This window comes from Gorilla gorilla, chromosome 7, assembly GCF_029281585.2.
Source record: "Gorilla gorilla gorilla isolate KB3781 chromosome 7, NHGRI_mGorGor1-v2.1_pri, whole genome shotgun sequence".
NCBI classification, from domain to species: Eukaryota; Metazoa; Chordata; class Mammalia; order Primates; family Hominidae; genus Gorilla; species Gorilla gorilla.
In genome coordinates, this window is record NC_073231.2 from 79,494,644 (window position 1) to 79,515,874 (window position 21,231).

The window sequence follows — 21,231 nt, forward strand, 5'->3', positions numbered from 1 at the left end:
TTGTATGGTTCTGGAAAGTTACAGAGCATTTTTGAAATCTGTGTGGGTTATTAAAATTTCTTCTTTGCATGAAGAGTTAAATCATTATTAAAAATACAGTAAGCTAGGTTCAACAACTTTATTAACCCCATGATGTAGAGGTGTTACCCCATTTTACATATGAGGAAACCAACACTATTAGTTCAGTGACTTCCTGTAAGTTTTTATGTTAGTAATAGTGGAGCCGAAATTAAAACTTCGGCGTGTGTGACTTCTAATTCTGTACCCTTAATCACAATAACATCCTGCATTATTCTGTATGCGGGATGTCATGGGGGTAGCAAAATCATTAGGCATGTGCTAAGTGCAGGCAGGTAAAGGTGCATAGGAAGATACACAGCAGACAGTAGCTTAGAGTACCAATGAAACATAGTGCATTGCTGTATTAAATGATTCAGACTTGTCTCAGATGTTCACAGTATACTAAGATGTGTGAGAATTGGCGCAATCTGAGATGATCACAGAAGCAGCAGCCCTAAGGAATGATGAGGATTTAGGTAGATGGAGAGAACTAGGGCTTATCAGATGGAGTAAACAACATTAACTTCAGCTTTGAGGAAGAAATGACTACTATGCAGGAGTCCCCGCGTATCCACCAGTGATACGCTCCAATATCCCCAGTAGATGCCTGAAACCATGGACTGTACTGAACCCTGTATGTACTGTATTGTGTTACATGAATGTAGTCTGTCTCTCTCTAAATCTCTTATTGTACTATTGTACTGTACTAACTCTTCTGACGGTGTGAGATGATAAAATTTGCACCGAGGCTGACGACAGGTAACTAGAACCTCGAAAAGCAAAGCTGGGGATAAGGGGAGACTACTATAAATAATTCCAGCTGGAGGGCAAAGATGTATTATCTATGTATTCCAAGAACCTGCCACTGAGATAGCAAGCAGAAGCTCACATTTATTTGGCACTCACTGCATGAATGGCATAGTGCTGTAAGTTCTGTGCAAATATCAACTCGTTTAATCTTTTCAACAAATCTGATAGTGACCTGCCCAACTAAGGTGACTCAGCCGAGATAGGATTTGAACTGTGCTAGCCTTTTCTAGTTCCCAGGCTCTTAACTACTATTTTAATAAGTTGTGCTAAATTATCCAATGAACTAAAAATACATCTATGCGGCCTTTAATATGTGACTTATATTTAATGGGTAAATGCCTTAACACAGTAAACATCGCCCCACCTACCATTCCTACTTTCAGCAACATCAAGGAGAAATCACTTAACAGCAAAAAGATGTCATGGGGGTACCTTAAAATCCCGTCATGCCGAAACTGACATCTTGTTACTAGCTTTCAAAATGCTCCAAAATGCAGCTTAATACTAGTAATTCAGTGTATTACCATTGCCCAACAGATGTTCCACCCTGTCTTATGTCAAACTAAACTCCAGCTATTCCTCACTTTGCATGGTGCAATGTTAACTGAAACCTATGCTTATCAAACTAAAGTAGATTGAAGGAACAGGAGATGATCAAAGATGACTTCCAGGTTCTCTGACGCTGTAATAAAAAAAGTGGTTTGAAGCCAGTTGGGAAAGTTCATCTGGGCTAGATAAGAGGATGTTTTGAATAATAAAAAGACTCATAAAGGTAATGCAGAAAGTCATTTTTGAGGGCATAGATACAGTTTAGAAACTGCTTCACCTGTGTTAGGGTTGGCAAAATATGGCCTGTGGCCCAGTCCCATCCACAGCCTGTTTTGTATGACCTGCAAGCTAAGGATGGTTTTAATATTTTTAAACAGTTGGACAAAAATAAAAAGAATAATATTTATGGACATGTGAAAATTATGTGAAAAATGTTAGTGTTCGTAAATAAAGTTTTATTACAACATACACAAAACCCATGCGTATCAGAACTAAGGTCAAATCTGTCACCTCAGAAGCACGGACACAATTCTGATGTGTACCTGTTTCCATTAACACAGTGCCATCAAAAACAAGGACTGCCTGTCTTACAACACCTTTATGGGCAGATACTGTGTTTTCTATATCATCTCCACAGTGTGACTTGCATGTAGTAGGTCCTCAAATATTTGTTGATCTGATGGGCCAATAATCACCCTATCTCCTGTATTTACAGTAATCCCCCTTTTATCTGTGGTTTTGCTTTCCATGGTTTCAGTTACCCTTGGCTCGCCAAGGTCTGAATTTTATTATCATCGTCTCCTCCTCCTCATCATCATCAGAAGGGTGCATACCGTGCAATAGGATATTTTGAGAGAGACCGCATTCACGTAACTGTTATTACAGTACATCGTTTTAATTGTTCTGTTTTTAGTTATTGTTGTTAATCTCTTACTGTGCCTAATTTATAAATTAAATATCATAGGTATGGATGTATAGGAAAAAACATAGTATATACAGGTTGAATATCCCTTATCCAAAATGCTTGGGACCAGAAGTGTTTTGGATTTTGATTTTTTTTTTTTTTTCAGATTTTGGAATATTTGCATCATATGCTTAGCAATCGAGCATCCTGAATTCAAAATCTGCAGTGTTCTTACGAGCATTTCGTTTGAGTATCATTAGTGCTCAAAACGTTTCAGATTTTGGAGCATTTCAGGTTTCACATTTTCAGATTAGGGATACTCAACTTGTATAACATTTAATACTATCTGCAGTTTTCAGGTATTCATTGTAGGTTTTGGAAAGGTGTATTCCCAGTGGGTGGATAAGGGGGACTATTGAATAAACAAGTAATTAAAGCCATGTGGTTAGTAATAGATACCCTCTTATTATATGTAAAATACTATATTCAGCATTATATATTAATTTGTTTCATTTAATACAACTTTATTATTAATTACTTGGCCTCATCTTACAAATGAAGAAATGGAAACATTAGAAGGATTGTTTTACCTAGAGTTATAAATTGTTAAGTTTCAGAGTCAATATTTGAACCCTGGTATTCTGACTCCATGGCCTTAACTGCTTAATTTATGATATAGTATTACTGTGGAGATATGCATAAATTGCAGTGAGAATGAACAGGAAGACATCTAGGGATGTTACTGTTTTATTTTTAGTTATTGTGGTTAACTAAAATTTTAAGTCTTTGTAGAGGAGGTGACATTTGTGTAGGGTGCTGAAGGGATGAGTAAGTTTACTATTGGAGAACAGTGAGAAGGCATTTCTAGTAGAAAGTATGGGTGTGAGAAATCGTGTATTCTCGGAGCTGTGTGTAGTTGGTTGGAGTTCAAACAAGAGATGATATTGGTAGGGTACTAGATCATGAAGATTTTGTGTTTCATATTAAGGAGTTTGTACTTAATCTTGCAGGTAAAGTAGCTCTTTAAAGTAGTTAAGTAGTAGCTAAATAGCTCTTGAGGAACTGGTAAAGAATTTCTAAAAAGTGGATGACATCATATTTGCATTTTAGGAACTCAATTCTGGTGATATTGTCAGCAGTGGATTGAAGAACACCTGAGCAAGGGACCAGTCAGATGATTACAGTAGTCAAAATGAAAAGTGACTGGGCCCTAAATGAAGGTAGAAGAGATAGATAGGAGACAGAGATAGATAATCGTTTTGAGAAAGACTTAAGATAGAATGGAAAAGACTGCTGTTGGATTGGGAGTTAGGATTGAAGGAGAGGGCAGAACCAAGTAGGTCTTCTAGTGTTCTATTTGGAGTAGATGATGGTATTACATGTAGGAATATAGGAAAAGAAGTTTATTTAGATGGAAGAAGAGACCATGCTTACACAGTTGTGGGATTGTGTGAAATCTAAAGTGGAGACCTTTGGTAGATGGTTGTGTACATGTATATACAGGAGATCTTGGGTAGGAGATTTGCTGTGTTACCAGCACATGTGATTGTTTAAAGTTTTTATCAAAGATAATATTTATCTAATAATAAATATTACTGAGTACTGGTTACCATGTTCCAAGCACTAGAGATTTAGCAGTGAACAAAACATTAAATAAAAAATGTCTTCCTCTTGGGAGCTTACAGTTTAGTTTGGGTTGGAATGGGTTAAAATAAATGGTATGCCATGTGGTAGTGTTATGGAGAAAAAGCAGGGGAGGAAGAGGGAGAATTCAGAGGGAGAGGATTAATGTATGCAGTATTAAAATTGGTCAGGTGGGGACTGTCTCTCTGACATTTAGCAAAAACCTAAAGGAGGTGAGGGGATGAAACATGTAGGTAACGGGGGAATAGCATTCCAGGCATAGGAACAGGAAATGCAAAGACCCGAGTCACAATTTGTGCTTGGTATGATCAAGGAAGTACAAGGAGGCCAATGTGACTAGAGCCAAATACATAAGGCTCAAAATAGCAGATGACAAGGACAGAAGGGTAATGGAAGGCTGGCTTTTGTAGGGTCTTCTTGGCCATTGTAAGGACTTTGACTTTTACTCTGAATGAGATGGGAACCCTGGGAGGGTTTTGAGCAGAAGAATGACTTTGGTTTTAACAGGATTTCTCTGGCTCCTGTGTAGATTGGGGGAGCGGGGGGGCAGTATACAAGCAGGGAGAACTTTGGGAAACTCTTGAAATTATTGAAGTAAGAGACATGGTGTTTTGGATCATGGTGGTAGTGGTGGAATTGGAATTCCGAGTATGTTTTGAAGGTAGACCCATTGGGATATGTTGATGCATTGTGAAAGCAGGGAGTCCGAGACGATGCCAGAACACAGTTGGAAGATGGAGTTGCCATCTACTGAGATGGGGAAATAGGAAGAGCACATTTGGGGAAAAGATTTAGGAGTTTGATTTTGGATGTGTTAAACCTGACGTGAGAGGGGATATCAAGTAGATAGTGGGATATGTGTCTCTGGAGTTCAAAGAACAGGTCTGGGCTGAAATTTTCAATTCAGGACTCACCAGCAAGTAGGTTGTTTTTTTGAAAAATGAGACTAGATGAGATCACCAAGGGAGAAGAGAAGAACTTTGAGTCTAGGTTATTCCAACTTTTAGAGATTGGAGAAACTGAGAAGGAATGGCCAGTGAAGTAGGAAAAAAAACATGAAGGTGTAGTTCCTTAGAAGCTAAGTGAAGAATGTGTTGTAAGAAGGAAGGGTCAGTTTTTAAATTCTGCAAATAGGCCAAGTAAGATGAGAACTGAAAATTGACTGTCCAGCTTAGCAACAAGGAAGTAATCTTGAGAAACTGTTTCCATGATGGGGACAGAGGAGGGTGAAGAGATAATTGGAGTGGTTTCAAGAAAGAATGGAAGGAGAAATTGGTTATAGTAGTAATATGTGGCCATTCTTTTGAGGTTTTTTACAGTAATTAGGAGCAGAGAAATGGAGAGTTGGATAGAGCTGTGAGGGCTAAAGAAGATACCCTTTTTTTTTTTTTTTTTTTTGAGATGGAGTCTCGCTCTGTCACCAGGCTGGAGTGCAGTGGCACCATCTCGGCTCACTGCAACCGCCACGTCCTGGGTTCAAGGGATTCTCCTGCCTCAGCCTCCCGAGTAGCTGGTACTACAGGTGTGCGCCACCACTCCCAACTAATTTTTGTATTTTTAGTAGGGACAGGGTTTCACCATGTTGGCCAGGATGGTCTCGATCTCTTGACCTTGTGATCCGCCCACCTTGGCCTCCCAAAGTGTTAGGATTACAGGGGTGAGCCACCATGCCCACACACCCCTCTACCCCTTTTTAAAATATGGAATGAATAACAGCTGTTTGTATGCTGATGGAATGCCCTGGTAGAGGGAAAGCTGATGATGCAGAAGATAGGAGGGGAACTGCTGGGTGATGTTCTTTGGCTAGGGAGCAGGAAGATGTTATCTCATGCACAAACGGAAGCCGTGGGCTTAGGAGCTCAATCTTTAGCCATAGTATTGGTGAAAGGCAGGATGTGTGGCACAATGGTGGAGGCAGACAGATGTGGGTGGGAAAAATTGCAGAAGTTTTCTTTTGATTTTGTCCAGTTTAGTGCAGTAGGAAGCAAAAGCATTGGCTGAAAGTGAAGGTGGAGTAAGCAGTGTTGGAGGCTTGAGCAGAGGAGAAAGGATGCAGTTGTCTTTCAGAACGGGAGAGTGAATGGAGTAGGAAGCATCAGGACCTGCTTGAGGTTTGTGGGTAGGTGTATAATGTGAGACTGGGTAGCATGATTCTCTGTTTTTCTCCACCCATATTCACATTAAGGTAATAACTTGGATTATGTGAAGAGTTGAATTTAACAGGGGTTAGGATTTTGTTGTGAAATTAGAAGAGAAACTAGAGAGTTAAAAGGTCTATGCAAAGGGTGGAGTTACAGGGAAAAAGACCTTAGAATCTAAGCTGCGTAGAGAGAAAGGAGGGTGTGGGGAGAGTGGAAAGCTGATGGAAGCACTGGATTATGGGTCCTCCGGATGGAAAAGGTAAGATGGCCGAGGACAGAATTCTAGATTTTGTCAATATTTAATGGTAAAAGAATTAACAAAGGAGATGGATAAAGAGAAGTCTGAGTGTAGAGCAAAAAGGCTTAGGAAAAGGGATAGGTCACAATATCCAGAATCCTGAAATTTAAGGAGTCCTGAAAACTTGAAAAAAAATAATTGTGGTAAAATATACATAACGTAAAAGTTATTTTAACCAGAATTTTTTTTTTTTTTTTTTTTTTTTTTTTTTGAGACGGAGTCTTACTCTGTCACCCAGGCTGGAGTACAGTGGCGCCATCTTGGCTCACTGCAAGCTCCGCCTCTCGGGTTCTCGCCATTCTTTGTATTTTTAGTACAGACGGGGTTTCACCTTGCTAGCCAGGATGGTCTCGATCGTGATCCGCCGGCCTTGGCCTCCCAAAGTGCTGGGATTACAGGCATGAGCCACTGCGCCCGGCCTAACCAGACCATTTTTAAGTGTACAATTCAGTGGCATTAAAGACATTCACCTTGTTGTGCAATCATCACCATCATCTATTTCCAGAACTTTTTCATCTTGGAAAACTGGAACTCTGTACCCATTAAACAACTCCCAACCCCCCACCCCCACCGCCACCCCTGGTGAGCATCATTCTGTCTTCTGCCTTTATTAATTTGTCTACTCTAGGTACCATAAGTAGAATTATACAATATTTGTCCTTTTGTGTCTGGCTGTTTCACTTAGCATAATGTCCCCAAGGTTCATATGTATTTTAGCCTGTGTCAGAATTGCCTTCCTTTTTTTTTTTTTTTTTTTTTTTTAAAAGACAGAGTCTTGCACTGTTGCCCAGGCTGGAGTGCAGTTGCGCGATCTTGGCTCACTGCAACCTCTGCCTCCTGGGTTCAAGTGATTCTTCTGCCTCAGCCTCCCGAGTAGCTGGGACTACAGGCATGTGCCATACACCCAGCTAATTATTGTATTTTTAGTAGAGACAGGGTTTCAACACGTTGGCCAGGATGGTCTCAATCTCTTGACCTCATGATCCGCCCACCTTGGCCTCCCAGAGTGCTGGGATTACAGGCGTGAGCCACCAGCGCCCAACCATTGCCTTCCTTTTTAAGGCTGGAGAATATTCCATTGTACGTATGTACCACATTTGGTTTATCCATTCATCCATCAGTGGATACTTGGGTTGTAAATAGTGCTGCTATGAACATGGGTATGCAAATAGATACCCATATACAAAGAACTGCTTTCAGTTCTGTGGGGTCTATACTCAGCAGTGGAATTGCTAGATTATGTGGTAATTCTGTTTACTTTTTTGAGGAACCATCATACTGTTTTCCACAGCAGCTGTGCCATTTTGTATTCCCGCCAGCAATGGGACAAGGGTTCTGATTTTTCCACATCTTCACCAACATCTGTTATTTTCTGGTGTTTTGCATTTAAAAATAATATCCTAATGGGTGTGAAGTAGTATCTGATTGTGGTTTGATTTACATTTTCCTAATTATTAATGATGTTGAGCATCTTTTCATGAGCTTATTGGCCATCTGTATATCTTCTTTGGAGAATGGAAAGAAATTTTTTTCCAACTTTTTTTTTTTTTTTTTTTTCGAGACAGAGTCTGGCTCTGTCACCCAGGCTGGAGTGCAGTGGCGCGATCTGGGCTCATTGCAAGCTCTGCCTCCTGGGTTCACCCCATTCTCCTGCCTCAGCCTCTGAGTAGCTGGGACTACAGGTGCCCGCCACCAAGCTCCTCAGCTAATTTTTTGTATTTTTAGTAGAGATGGGGTTTCACCTTGTTAGCCAGGATGGTCTCGATCTCCTGACCTCATGATCCGCCCACCTCAGCCTCCCAGAGTGCTGGGATTACAGGCGTGAGCCACCGCGCCCGGCCTTTTCCAACTCATTTTGCAATAAAGTCCCACTTGACCTGAACTGAGTTACTGACAAAAACATGATCTGAGCTGATGTGAGACTATTTGTATTCCTTACTTATGCCAGTTAATGTGAATATTCATATGCTTTGCTAAAGAAATTTTAGTATGTCTGATTATGGAGTGCTGCTCCAAATCCTACTAGGGCTATACACATGCATGTACTATACACATACATGTACTAATACTTTTCTAAAATCAGAAAAATTCAGAATTCCAGAACACATTCTGCTCCAGTCCAAGGGTTTTGGGTTAAAAGTTTGTGGACTTGTAGCTTCATTTCTTTGGAAAACCAAGTTCCCGTTTTTAAAAACTTACCCATAAACTTTGGGAATTTAGGGAGGAATTAGTTGAGGGCTGTCATTACTTCCGTCACATCTCAACCCGTGTCATTCTTTTCTGTCTTTATGCTTCACTTGCTGTTCCTGCCCGGTGCTTTTGCCTCTTAACCTGAGGCTTATCTGAGGCTTATTTTTTCATCTGCAGAGGGTATATTGTTTTCTACTTTGAAGGATGGATTGTGGGGACCAAAGGAGGTAATGACATAAGGCTCAGGTCAGAGTCTAGCACAGTAGGTGCTCCACGAACATGATTTTCTCTAGTCCTTAAATTCATGCTCTCACTGTTGTGGAGCATGTGAATTCATTCTTTCATACCTCTTTCATCATGTAACTTAATCCCTAATGAATGGAATTACTTACTGTAGTGTTTCTGTGGGAAAATGTTCAAATGCCAGAAAGCCATCTCTTCTCCCCACATTTCCCAGCCTCACACTGATAATAAAGGGGTACCTACCTCTCTCCTCAAAACATTGCACCCCCCTTGGGGAATGGAGAGGGAAGGGCAAGTGAGAGCGCTGCAGTGGACAGATGGGGGAAGGCAGCAGCTCTGTGTTTACAGAAATTGTTAAATTATTTACACAATTTTGGTGTCCCTACCAGATCCAGAGTTGGGGATACTGCAAGAATGGCCTTTTTTATGTTACAAACTGGAATTAGATGAGTCATTTAATGGAAGCTTAATTTTTTGTAGAAGAGTAATACTCTTTTCATATAAACTGGTGGTAATAAAAGCTTTATTATCTAGCAGTAGGCATAAAGTTTTCTTTTGGTTTAGCCGAATTATTAGTGTATTTAATCCACCCCCTTGCTACCCCCTATTAGTTACCTTAGATTAAAAGGTCAATTCTAGCCTGGAACATACGTCTTCTTTTAAATAATTTGGCATATTTAAATTAGGAGGACATGAAGTGGCAGAATTTGAGTTAAACATTTAAATATATTTTGTGCCCTTGATTATATTAGACACCTGCTGCTTTGGAAAGTCACATGTTTAACGAAAACGTACTTTGGTTGAAATGTTAAAATAAAATGACCTAGCAAAGGTAACCTTGTAGTTCAGATATGACAGTTTGATTTTGGCTAGGACTGGAATGAGTGGTTTCTGTGTAGCCATTTCTTCCTCCCTGTGTAGAGAGCCTTGCTGATTTCTAAATCTTCGTAAAAGGAAACACCCTTGCTGTGGAGGCTTGCTCAGGGGAGCTGGGAGTGGAGGCGGGCTCACACATGAGCGCATGTGCAGGAACGTTTCACGGTGCAAAGGTTAAAGGCGGGTGTGGGCAGAGGGGAACCTACCACAGGTCCCATTCTGGACAGACGTGCGCAGTTGTGGTGATGTGCAAACAGCTGTACTGGAACTGGATATCCACTTTCACATCGGGCATCCGCCTAGAAGAGCAGCGGGCAGCTGATGGGAAGACCCTCAGACAACAGACAGTGCCGCAGCAGGTGCATGACTTCAGCTTTCGGGCTTTCTATCTGATCCTTGCCTCAGGAAGTTAGATCTGGTTTCTGGTATTTAGTTATTTTGAAAGTTTCCTATACTGTTGTTATTACTTTGAGTTGTGAAGATAGATGAAAAGATAGTACTTTATGAGTTAGAGTAGTTGATTCTAGAATGTAGTTTAAAAACAGCCTTTAAAAAATCTTTTTACAAAGTTCTGTTTGGGTTTTGAGAAATGAAAGAAATCTTATTTTAACCCTGTATTATGTATTCTTCATTGTTTTTGGTTTTGTATTTGGAGGAGCCCCAGTACTTGGTGGTGTTATAACACAATTCATCCCACAAACAGATCTTTGTCTTTTGTTTTGAGGTGTCTAAGGAAGAGCTTGAGGTTTCATTTGGCTACATTCCAGTATGAAACCTGAGATAAGTCCCTTGGCCTTTTATAAAAGAGAATGGTTAGAAAGACCAGAAGTTCTCTAATGAGTTATGGTGAAGAGGCTTCTTTAAACGGATTTATATAAAACCAATGAATAAAAATCTGTGTTCTTTTAGTTTGTTATAAAATATGTATGTGTGTCTGCATGCTCCAACAAGGGATTTTTACTAGTCTCTTAGTGGTCTTTAAAGCATAAAATTGAAGGATAATTTCAGTTATCCTTTTGGGGAAGAGTTATTAATGCTTGTTTTTGGCTAGGCTAAACTCTTGTCTTTTTCTTGTCAGTTAATATTTGTAGAGCATCCATGATATATCTGCACTCATGGACATGAGTGTGTATATGCATCTGTTGCTAGACTGGGTGCAGAGCAAGTCATGTTGCCCTTGAGTTAACATGTTAAGACCCTTAACAGCCTTTATTTTCTTGAGCTACGTACTTACGTTTGAATTTCTGATCTGGAAAGTCAGGGAAGTCATAAAGGCTTTAAAAATTATTCTCTGTTTAGATAATGTAGTTCAGACTATTGCAGGGATGAGGGGTATAGAGATTATTTTCATTGTAAAGAGAAGGCAGAAAAAAGAGAAGGTCTGTATATAACAGTGTCTTTTTCTTTAGTTAAATCTATGCAGAGCTACTAATGAAGGGAATTTTAGGCATAGTATGAAATGAAGACTCTCTTGATACTTGTTTTGTCAGATTCTTTTTATATTTCTCTTAAATATCTACTTTCCTAAACTAAAAAATCATCCTTTGTGTGCTTACATGTTCAGTAGGGCATCTCCATTGTTGTCAGCGGAGGCAGTGTGGTAGGACTTCAGCAAATATGCAGTGTCCCCCTCCCTCACTTGTAAATTATTCTTTATCTTATATCACCAAGTATCAGCAGTTTCTCTTTAATATTAAGTCATTAAGTGAGTTTAATTGAGGAAAATATTTTTAGTGTTATTAAATGTAGAAATGCAGCAACACCCAATGCATTTGGTTCTAAGAGATTTATTAGCATTTTTATTTTTCATCTGGGTGCTCTGTTTAAGGAATAATATAACTTATTTCAAAATATGTTAGCTTGTTCTGGCTTTTGTTTTTGTTTTACTCCTTTGGAGTCCTGAGAAGACAACATTTAGATTCAGAACTTTCTTTGTTATCTCAGTGTGTCTAATTTAGCTAACTTTTGAATGTATTTCTTGACTGCACAGAAAGTTGGAGTGACTGGTCCCCCTGATCCACAAGTCCGCTGTCCCTCTGTCATTGAGTTTGGGAAGTATGAAATTCACACCTGGTACTCCTCCCCATATCCTCAAGAATACTCAAGGTATGTTTTGAGAGACCCTTGACCTTCTGTTTTGAGATCCATAGAAGTCTGGAACTGGAAGGGATCTTGAAGATGTTTGAGTCCACCTTATCCTTTACATTTGAGGAAACTGGGGGCTTTTAAATGTCCATAATAGCAGCAGCTTTGGCAGCCACTTCATCCCAGTTTGCTTTAGATGTTCTCTTCTGTAACCTCTCAGATGCTGATGTTTAAAATGAGAAACACGAATGCATGGTCACAATAAAAGGGGAATGCTTTTTTTTTTTTTTTTTTAAGAGAAATTTGTCTTCACTCCTATCACTAAGAATTTTGAAAAAGAGAAGAAGAGACTCATATATAAATTAATATAAAGTTTCAGTTGATTAGTCTTTGATGTAAATAAATATTTATAATTTGACAAACTTAGTAAATGGTTTGTTTTCCCAGAAATAATTGGACAATTGGTGTAAAATTATATATAAATAGTTTGGGCTTCCAGATATATTAATAAACATTGATCACTCACCACCTTGGTGGAGCTAAAGTGGTTTCATGACTCAGCTCTGAAATTGGTAAGTTGTGTAACCTTAAAAGCTGCCCAACTGCTCTGTGCCTCAGTTTCCTCATCTGTAAAGCAGAGATAGTAATAGTACTTACTTCGTGGGAATATTGAGGACATTAAATGAGCTACAACATGTAAATCACTTAGAAAATGGTAAGTGCTCAATAATGTCAGTTATTATATTTTTTCTTTATGGTTAAAATTAAAAGATGAAATAAGATGAGATCAAAAAATTACATACTAGTTAATTGTAGTAGTGACATTAATGCTCTCTAATCTATAAACTACTTATGCCTCAGTTTCCCATTTAGTAGGGTGTTACAAGAAATAATACATCATGGTGCTTTGTGGGTTAAATACATGTTCAGAATATTCTCATCATGTAAGTTTTCACCCATGTAGTAACATTGCCTGGCCAAAATATTAGCAAAATTTATTTAGTACCTTACAATATGTTGAGTGCCTTAACATGGGTTGTTGCCAAGAAACTAGGAATAGGCCAGTATAGTTGTTAAAACGGCCATCCAGTAAAACTTATTTATCTTTTTACTTTTTCTTTCCATATAATAACTTGCTTCTCTAGTCTGTAGTCGAAGTAGAAAAATAGGGGTAAGAATGCCATGTCGGACACTGACCTCAAAGTGACAGCTAACAAAAACAGAAGAAAAAGCAAAACCCCAGGAAACTAACACACAAGCTCATGAAACACAGCAATTGAGGGCCATTTACTGTGGGATCAGTTAGCCCCAAACACTGTGGTGTATCTTTAAGGAAGCACACTATATCATGAGCTGACAACAATTAATGTGACTTTAAGATAAGGTTACATTGTATTTGCATTTCCATATTATACGTATGTATATATTATACATGTATGTATTGTATATGTATATATGTTAAAGGAAGGCAGGAACTTCCTCAACTACCTACAGAACTCAGCGTTCAAGTTAACTCATTCCTCAGGAATTCTGAATAGCCAAGATCTTTTATGACCGAGAAGAAATACGCCAAGGACACGCCTATAATCCCAGCACTTTGGGAGGTCGAGATGGGCAGATCGCCTGAGGTCAGGAGTTCAAGACCAGCCTGGCCAACATGGCGAAACCCTGTCTCTACTAAAAATATAAAAATTAGCCAGGCGTGGTGGTGGGTGCCTGTAATCCCAGCTACTCAGGAGGCTGAGGTGGGAGAATCGCTTGAACCCGGGAGGCGGAGGTTGCAGTGAACTGAGATTGCGCCATTGCACTCTCGCCTGGGCAACAGGAGCGAAACTCCATCTCAAAAGAAAAGAAAATAAATATGCCAAGGAATTAATTTTTTCATCAGGTTTAAAATAAGTTGTTATGATCATTTTTTAAGTGAGCTCTTTGCAAGCTGCCCAAATCACAAGAGCACTCAACTTAGAAAAGAAAGCTTTTCCACATGTCTGTCAACTGTTCCGAAGACTGTAGTACAGATAGATGGAAACCACAGGCCCCTTGTCTACTCAAGGTGGGGAGAGGAAATAGATTCAGGAATGGAAATAGAGGGCTAGCATTTACTTTTGTTCAAGAGAATGATGAGAATGGAATCATAAACTGTTGTCTTTTAAGATAGATATTTAAAGGATTTATTGAAAATGTAGCTTTTGTTCTGATGAGATTTTCATTAGAAACAGGTGTGAGGAGACTAGTTATCAGTGAAAGAATAAATAATGCCATCAAAAGATAACCAAAAAAAGTATAATAGGAACCAGTAGAAAGCAGAAACAGGATAGGAACTTGTAAAATTCATCAACTTCCTTAAGCAGTTTTAGACATTTTCTGTATATTTTTTCATCCATTGGATAGGGTTCTTTGAGTTTTCAATTAGAAAATATCCTGTAATTTTTAATAGGTTCTTGAGTAATTATGACTTTTTTTCTATCTTTATATTCGTAGTTCTCTTGGTTACATTTTTTAAAAAATTATATTTACTTAAATGAGCTTGAAACTTGAGGTGACTAAAATGTTTGGAGATCTTACATTTTCCAAATAATAAACCTCTATTCTTAATTTTGTTAATGCCTATTTATTGTTTCGTGCTAAACTGCTTATAAATTATTTTCTTATTAAAGGTTTTAAACACTGTAACGTACAAAAACAGGGCAATAGGAGCAAACAAAAATGCAAAGATCACAAGAAAAATGTCTTTTGGGAAGTGGGATTATACTTTACGGAATGTTCTTTCATATCCAGATATTTGTGTATGCATTGCCTATTAAGTAATCTTGTATCCCTGTCTTTAAAAATCAAAAACAATGAAGCAATAATACTGTTTCATTTGGTTTATCAATAGGTTCATTGCGAAACCTACTCTGCCATTAAGAGCATGACATAGATGGGCTTAAGGCAAAAGAAATTGTGATCATTGGATGCCCTCTGCTCCTGTGCTGCTTCGAGCTTAGCTTTGAGATCCTAAAGAGGTAGATTCCTAGGTGATAGAGTAGCCTAGGAAGATTCCTCTGCCTTTTGATTCTCCTCTGGACTTTATTTGATGCTTAGATTATGAGATTGTCACTAGAACCAGTTTGATTATTCTCGTCATCCCAGTTACTGAAGAAACCAAATAGAATCCCTAATGCCTTTGGCTATTAAGTTATTGAGTAAAATTGATGAAAGAAGAATACAAATAATAATCGTTAAGTAATAGCAGCTGTAATTACCATCCATTGAGCTTGGTACTGGACTAAGCATCTCTGGTGTAATTCTGTGAGATGAATATTACTGTATTCATTTTGCAGACCTGGTCCCAGACAGTACAGTGTATAAGTGGCAGAACTTGAAGCTCACTTCTCTCTTACTACATAGCCATAACCATTAATCACTGGGCCTACGCTGCTCCATGTAGCATGTGTATCTAGGTTGATCTCACTTGACTTGTACCATAATCTTAGATTTAAGTAATATTTGGTATAGTTTTTATTGTTACATTAAAAATTTGCTACAAGTTGACTGCACAAACTGCTGCTATGTTGGGCCATGTTCAGAAGCCAGAAGGTACTGTAGAAATTCCTGAGAAGAATAATTGCATCATTCTAGAAGTTAGAGAAGCATGCCCAGCTGCAGCACAGCCCTGATTCCATGGGCTGGGTTATCAGCATTGTGGCAGACTTTAGAATCAACTTCCAGTGTGGAGGTGACACTTCATGTGCAGTTGATCAAAGCCACCGTACAGCTACCTGTTTGATAGCTGAGACCTAGGTCCTGCCAGGAAGAAGATCACTAAAAGCAGCCCCCAACAAGATTCTCTAGGGCTAGGAGTATTCATAATCTTTATAACTACATTTCATTTCCTGTAGTCTCATGTTCTTTCTATATGATAGATCTTTTTTTCTGTGAGAGAACAGCAGTTGTTTATAATATTTCTAGAAATATTTTGGTTTTCCAGTAGTTTTTTTCCAGATGATTCCCTTTAGATTAGCAGTATCATCCCAGTGGGCTTGGTTCTAATAAAGTAAGGAGCTTTTAAAATGTTTTCAGTGAGAACTAGATTGGAATAAAGTAGATCATAGTGCTTGTTTTCAGTTTACTATTTTTCACATAATAAGGTTCACTAAAGTTTTGGTTTTTTTTTTTAATCATCAATAAAATGCCATACATCTTGCCATTCTAAGGAAGTGGCATGAACTCTTCATTTACTGGAGAAGACTTGATAGTAATTTTCTCAGAGATTTTATTTCTCCTGATGTTTTCTTGAGCAATTTGGTTACTGTAAGAGCTTTAAACATTTTTGGCCTTCTCTCACAGACCTTAGGAAATAAATTGTACTTTAATTTCCTCCCTCCCTCCCTCCCTTCCTCTCTCCCCCCTCTTCCTTCTGTTTCCAGAAAAGTAATTAGCATTTATTGAATATTTTCTATTTTTTAATTGACAGATAAAATTGTATATATTTATCATGTACAACATGATGTTTTGAAATATACACATTATGAAATATGACTAAATCTAGCTAACATAAATGGTACTTTATTTTCATGTCTCTGTGCTGAGACCTAACAGTTGGATTGGATGCCTTTAAAGTTGGCATTTGTCTTTACCATAATTTGGAAAGCTTCATGGTCTGTCACTGTTTTTTACTCTATCATTTTTACAAAAATACTTTAAAAAGCACAAAATTTTTTAGGTTTCTCTGATTCATATTATAGGAAGTATTTAGTTGTAATATTTAGCCCTCAAAATGAAACTGTACTCAGATAGTGTTACTTCTGTATCTTCATGCTGTGACAAGTTAAGATTGCTCACTGAGAATTTAGCACAGGTAAGAGGTAAGTAAAACAGTTAGGGAGGGAGGTGCCACCCGTTATATCTACATAAGGAGACTCATTCTTCCTCTTTCTTTGAAGAAGAAATTGCTCAGAATCCAGGTATTCAGGAAGGTGGTCTGGCAGTTGTAGGTCACCTGTAAGGCTTAGTTAATACATTTAGTGCTCAGATGAAGTTTATAACAAGCCATTTCATTCTGTGATTTGTAGCTGTGGTGGTGGTGAAGGAAAAACCTCTTTATCTAGTGGTTCCTCTTGAATAGTGGGGCTTGAGGCAGAATGCAGTGGAAACAAAGTAGCCAACAACACGCTGCTTTCCATGCCCTTAGGTCCTGCTTCTTGACTCTAATTTATAGTGCCAGTCATTATTTGTTTCACTTAGTGCTTGATTTTGGAAGGGTTGTACTAATAATATAATTACAAGTTGTATTGGTGTGGCTAACATGAGAGATTTTGAAAAACAATATTGTATACCATAGATGTTTAGTAATAGTATACTACAAAAGTTCCTTGGAAACTTTCAGTGTGCTGAATTGAATGACAGTTTAAAAAATAAGATGTGAGGTTATATGGGAAGAATTAATGCACATTGTGAGTCCCTCAGGAAAGTTGGGAAAAAGCATGTGCCCTCTTGCCCTTATTTGAGCACGAAATCCTTAGTACCTGCAGGGTTTGTGTTCCATAAATATACCTTGGGAAAAGCTTTAGTAGAATTTTAGATGTTCTCAGATAAATTATATTTCAAAAGCTTCTTTCAAAGTGGGAACTTGAAAAAATGGTTGTGGTCTTCACACAAATCAAACATTTTTGTGTGTGTTAATCTACTTAGCAAATATTATTTTCTTTAATTCTAGGGTAGTATTTTAAGCATAACTATCCAAATTGATAGCAACTAAATTAATTTTTTCATCTCAGTACTTAAATATGAGACAAGATACAGTAATTTATTTGAATTATATATTTTGTCATTTTACCGTCCAGTATTTTTGCATATGCATTTTTTTTTTAACCTGTTACCTGGGTAGTAATGAGAGGCAAAAAGATGATAATTGTGGAAGTTTGAAGTACTCTAAAATATAAAGCCCTGTCTTTTTTGTTTACTTATCGTTTACAGGCTGCCCAAATTATATCTTTGTGAATTTTGTCTAAAATATATGAAAAGTAGAACTATTCTGCAGCAGCACATGAAGAAATGTGGTTGGTTCCATCCTCCTGCCAATGAGATTTACAGAAAGAATAATATTTCTGTCTTTGAGGTAAGGTAGATACTTAGTAATTGTCCTCTCATCCATTTCATAAGTAGGGCCACCTATATTGCATCTATTGTGCAACTTTCTGTTGTCTATTTTATGTATCACTAAAATGGAAAAAGTACTAATTATAATTTTTAAAACTTCATTTGATTATAAAATGCCAGTTGATTTTGCATATATTAAGATGTGATAAAAGTACATCTTAGAATCTATGAAATATGGCATTTAAATGAAAGGATTTCTATCACTTATTTAAAAGGAATATCTCACAGAGATCTGTTTAATAGTAAATCTTGATGATGATGATGATGATGATGTGTGACCTCTGCTCTGTGATTCTCTATTGCTGTTAGTAGCGCTCTTGATCCTCAGTTCTGTGGTTTTCGTGCCAAGTATTAATTGAGTACTTGCTTATGTGCCGTTACTTACTGTAACAGTAAAATTTCAGATTGTCAGGATCCCCTCAGTCTCTCACTTTCTTGGTCCTCCCTAAGACTCTTTTAAGTGATCAGTAGAGGAGTTCTTTACCTTGGGAGAAGCTGGGGTAGGTGTGGTATATACTGTTTGAAGAGAATATTAAACTACCTGGGTTGTTGAGGAGTTCTGTTAGTATCGCAGACAGTGTCTTGGGAGCTAATGTGGGCATCCATTGGCGTTTTGATAGAAAGCTCTGGCAACTCCATGAACACAGACAAGGCTGCCAGGAGCAAAAGAGCAGCAGAGTGCTCCTGGGCCTGGCCAACCTGGAGCCGCATTTACCACATGATTACTTGAGGAACCCGCTTGGTGCTTCTGCGTGGCAATAGTTAGTAACCCCCTTAAGTAGTTTTATCTGGGTTCAAGCCCAATCATGGTAGTCAGATTGCATTGCTTCAGGCAGCTGGCATAGATTAGACTACATAGTTACATCTTATTTTACCTAATAAATGTATTTTAGAAGGGTTGTATTTAGATCTTTTGTTGTGTTAAGTACTTTGAAAACGAAACTTGCTATCTGAAGGATTGCTACAATTCATCTTTTTATTAAAGCAAAAATTGCTCTTTTAAAACCAGATGATCACTTCCTTATCTGGCTGTTGCTGCTATGTTGAAGGTATGAGATTTTATATATTTGGTTGTCTTAAAACAGCAGATAGCATAATACTGCCATTTCAAAGGATGGCTTCCAGGTTCCAAAGTGTTCTGGTCATGGACACCTTCTCCTAGTCTGGACTGTGGATATCTAGAGATGCTTTTAACTGATACATATTATTCTAGAACTAAAGAGACCCTCTAATTGACTGTTTTGTTCTGTTTATTTCTCTAGGTTGATGGGAATGTGAGTACCATTTATTGTCAAAACCTGTGTCTCTTGGCAAAGTTGTTTCTTGACCACAAAACCCTCTATTATGATGTGGAGCCATTTCTTTTTTATGTACTAACACAGAATGATGTCAAGGGCTGCCACCTTGTTGGCTACTTTTCTAAGGTAAGTATGTCAGCTTAAAGTTTGAACTCATATAGAAATCTGAAAGAATCTTTGCTGGTTCTCACTCGGGGACACAACAAGATGCAGCACCTCCTAGGTGTCATCTAGCTGTTTGGAAAGAATAGAAGGAACATTTGGAAACTTACCAGGTGCTAGAAGATGCTTAGTAACATTCAACAACCTATATTCTCCTAGGATTATGGACTGCTGGCAATACTCCCGGGGAAGGTTTTAAATGGCTTCTCTTCCCATGGTAATAATATGGAACTTCTGAAATAAACAGTCATTAGCTCTCTGAGTTCTGTCTCAGCTTCAATCTTCTCTTCGTAATTTGAACTTTAGGCATAGAAATAAGAGTAAGAAGGCATTTTGATTAAAGGATATTTTCTCCTTTTTTAATCTTCCATTCCCTTAGAGGGAGAAAGTTTATTTTCTAGTCAGAGAACATAAAAGATATACTTTTATTTAAGCAAGCCCATGGTAAAATCCAAGTGTATAAAACAGTTAAGGGGAAGTGCTAGCTTTTTATAAGCATTTATAAGAATTCTTTAGGCTACTTTATTAGTTAGATGTGACTTAAAATATATTGACTCATTTATAAAATTATAAAAGTGACTATTTTGTGTAAAGTTAGATACAACTAATAGGACTGCTCTGAGGAGCACCAGAGCAGGAGAGAAAGAAAACTCTGACATAATTAATGAGTCTTCTCACTTCTAGAGTGGCACACTGATTCATCATTTGTAGCTTTACGGATTGTTTGGGACTCAGATTCTGGTGCTGATCCTTAGGCATTGGCGTACTGTGTTTGAGTTGCAGATGGTGTTGGATGGCATTGTTTTGTTTTATATTTTTACTCTCCTGGGATGGTTGCTTTGTGGGTAATGGCAGTGACTTGACATTATCCTATCTTCTCCCAGCTGGGTAGTTGTTTGTTGATGTACGTTGCTATTCCCAAAGGACCAGGGCTGTGGGTTTTGGCCATTAGTCTTTGTTTCTTAATTCACATTATTATTCAGTTTTACCAGCCTGTTTTCAAACTTGACTTGTATTTTCTCCACCAGGAAAAGCACTGCCAACAGAAGTACAATGTTTCCTGTATAATGATTCTTCCTCAATACCAGCGTAAGGGCTATGGCAGGTTTCTCATCGATTTCAGTAAGGATTATATTAATTTCTCATTGGTCTCTTCCGGTGGACCTTCTCTGTGTGTGTGTATATATGTGTGTGTGTGTGTGTGTGTGTGTGTGTGTGTGTATTTAAAGATTTGTAGGTGTTTTGTTGGCTGCTAGTATCTTTTGTCATATTGCTATATGATTCTTTAAAACCTAAAGCCACTGCTGGACACTGTGGCTCATGCCTCTAATCCCAGCACTTTGGGAAACTGGGGTGGGAGGATTGCTTGAGCCCAGTAGTTCAAGACCAGCTTAGGCAACATGGCAAGACCCTGTCTCTACAAAAAATTTAAAAAGTTAGGTGGGCATGATGGCATGTACCTAGGGTTCCACCTACTCAGGAAGCAGAGGTGAGAGGATCACTTGAGTGCCCAGGAGGTTGAAGCTGCAGTGAGCAATGCTACCCCTGCATTGCAGGCTCTAGCCTGGGCCACAGAGCAAGACTGTGTCTCAAAATAAAAATGGAAATAAATAAAACCTAAAGCCACATGTTCCTTTTATTTTGGTTGGACACGAAATTTTTTTTTTTTTTTTGAGAGACAGAGTCTCACTCTGTCACCCAGGCTGGAGTGCAGTAGCGTGATCTCGGCTCACTGCAAGCTCTGCCTCCTGGGTTCAGGCCATTCTTCTGCCTCAGCCTCCCGAGTAGCTGGGACTACAGGCACCAGCCACCACAACCTGGCTAATTTTT

General features: G+C 38.4%; 1 protein-coding gene across 4 annotated transcripts in view; it reads left to right on the top strand.

Moving 5' to 3' along the window:
- The window catches only part of KAT6A (lysine acetyltransferase 6A), a 122,742-nt gene that overhangs the window by 85,165 nt on the left and 16,346 nt on the right, over positions 1-21,231 (top strand). For all 4 annotated transcript variants that reach the window (XM_031013801.3, XM_031013802.3, XM_055349207.2 and 1 more), the window contains 4 exons: positions 11,706-11,821; positions 17,759-17,900; positions 19,204-19,365; positions 20,430-20,523. In XM_031013801.3, coding sequence (XP_030869661.2) covers positions 11,706-11,821; positions 17,759-17,900; positions 19,204-19,365; positions 20,430-20,523 — 514 coding nt within the window. The remainder of the gene's footprint in view (positions 1-11,705; positions 11,822-17,758; positions 17,901-19,203; positions 19,366-20,429; positions 20,524-21,231) is intronic.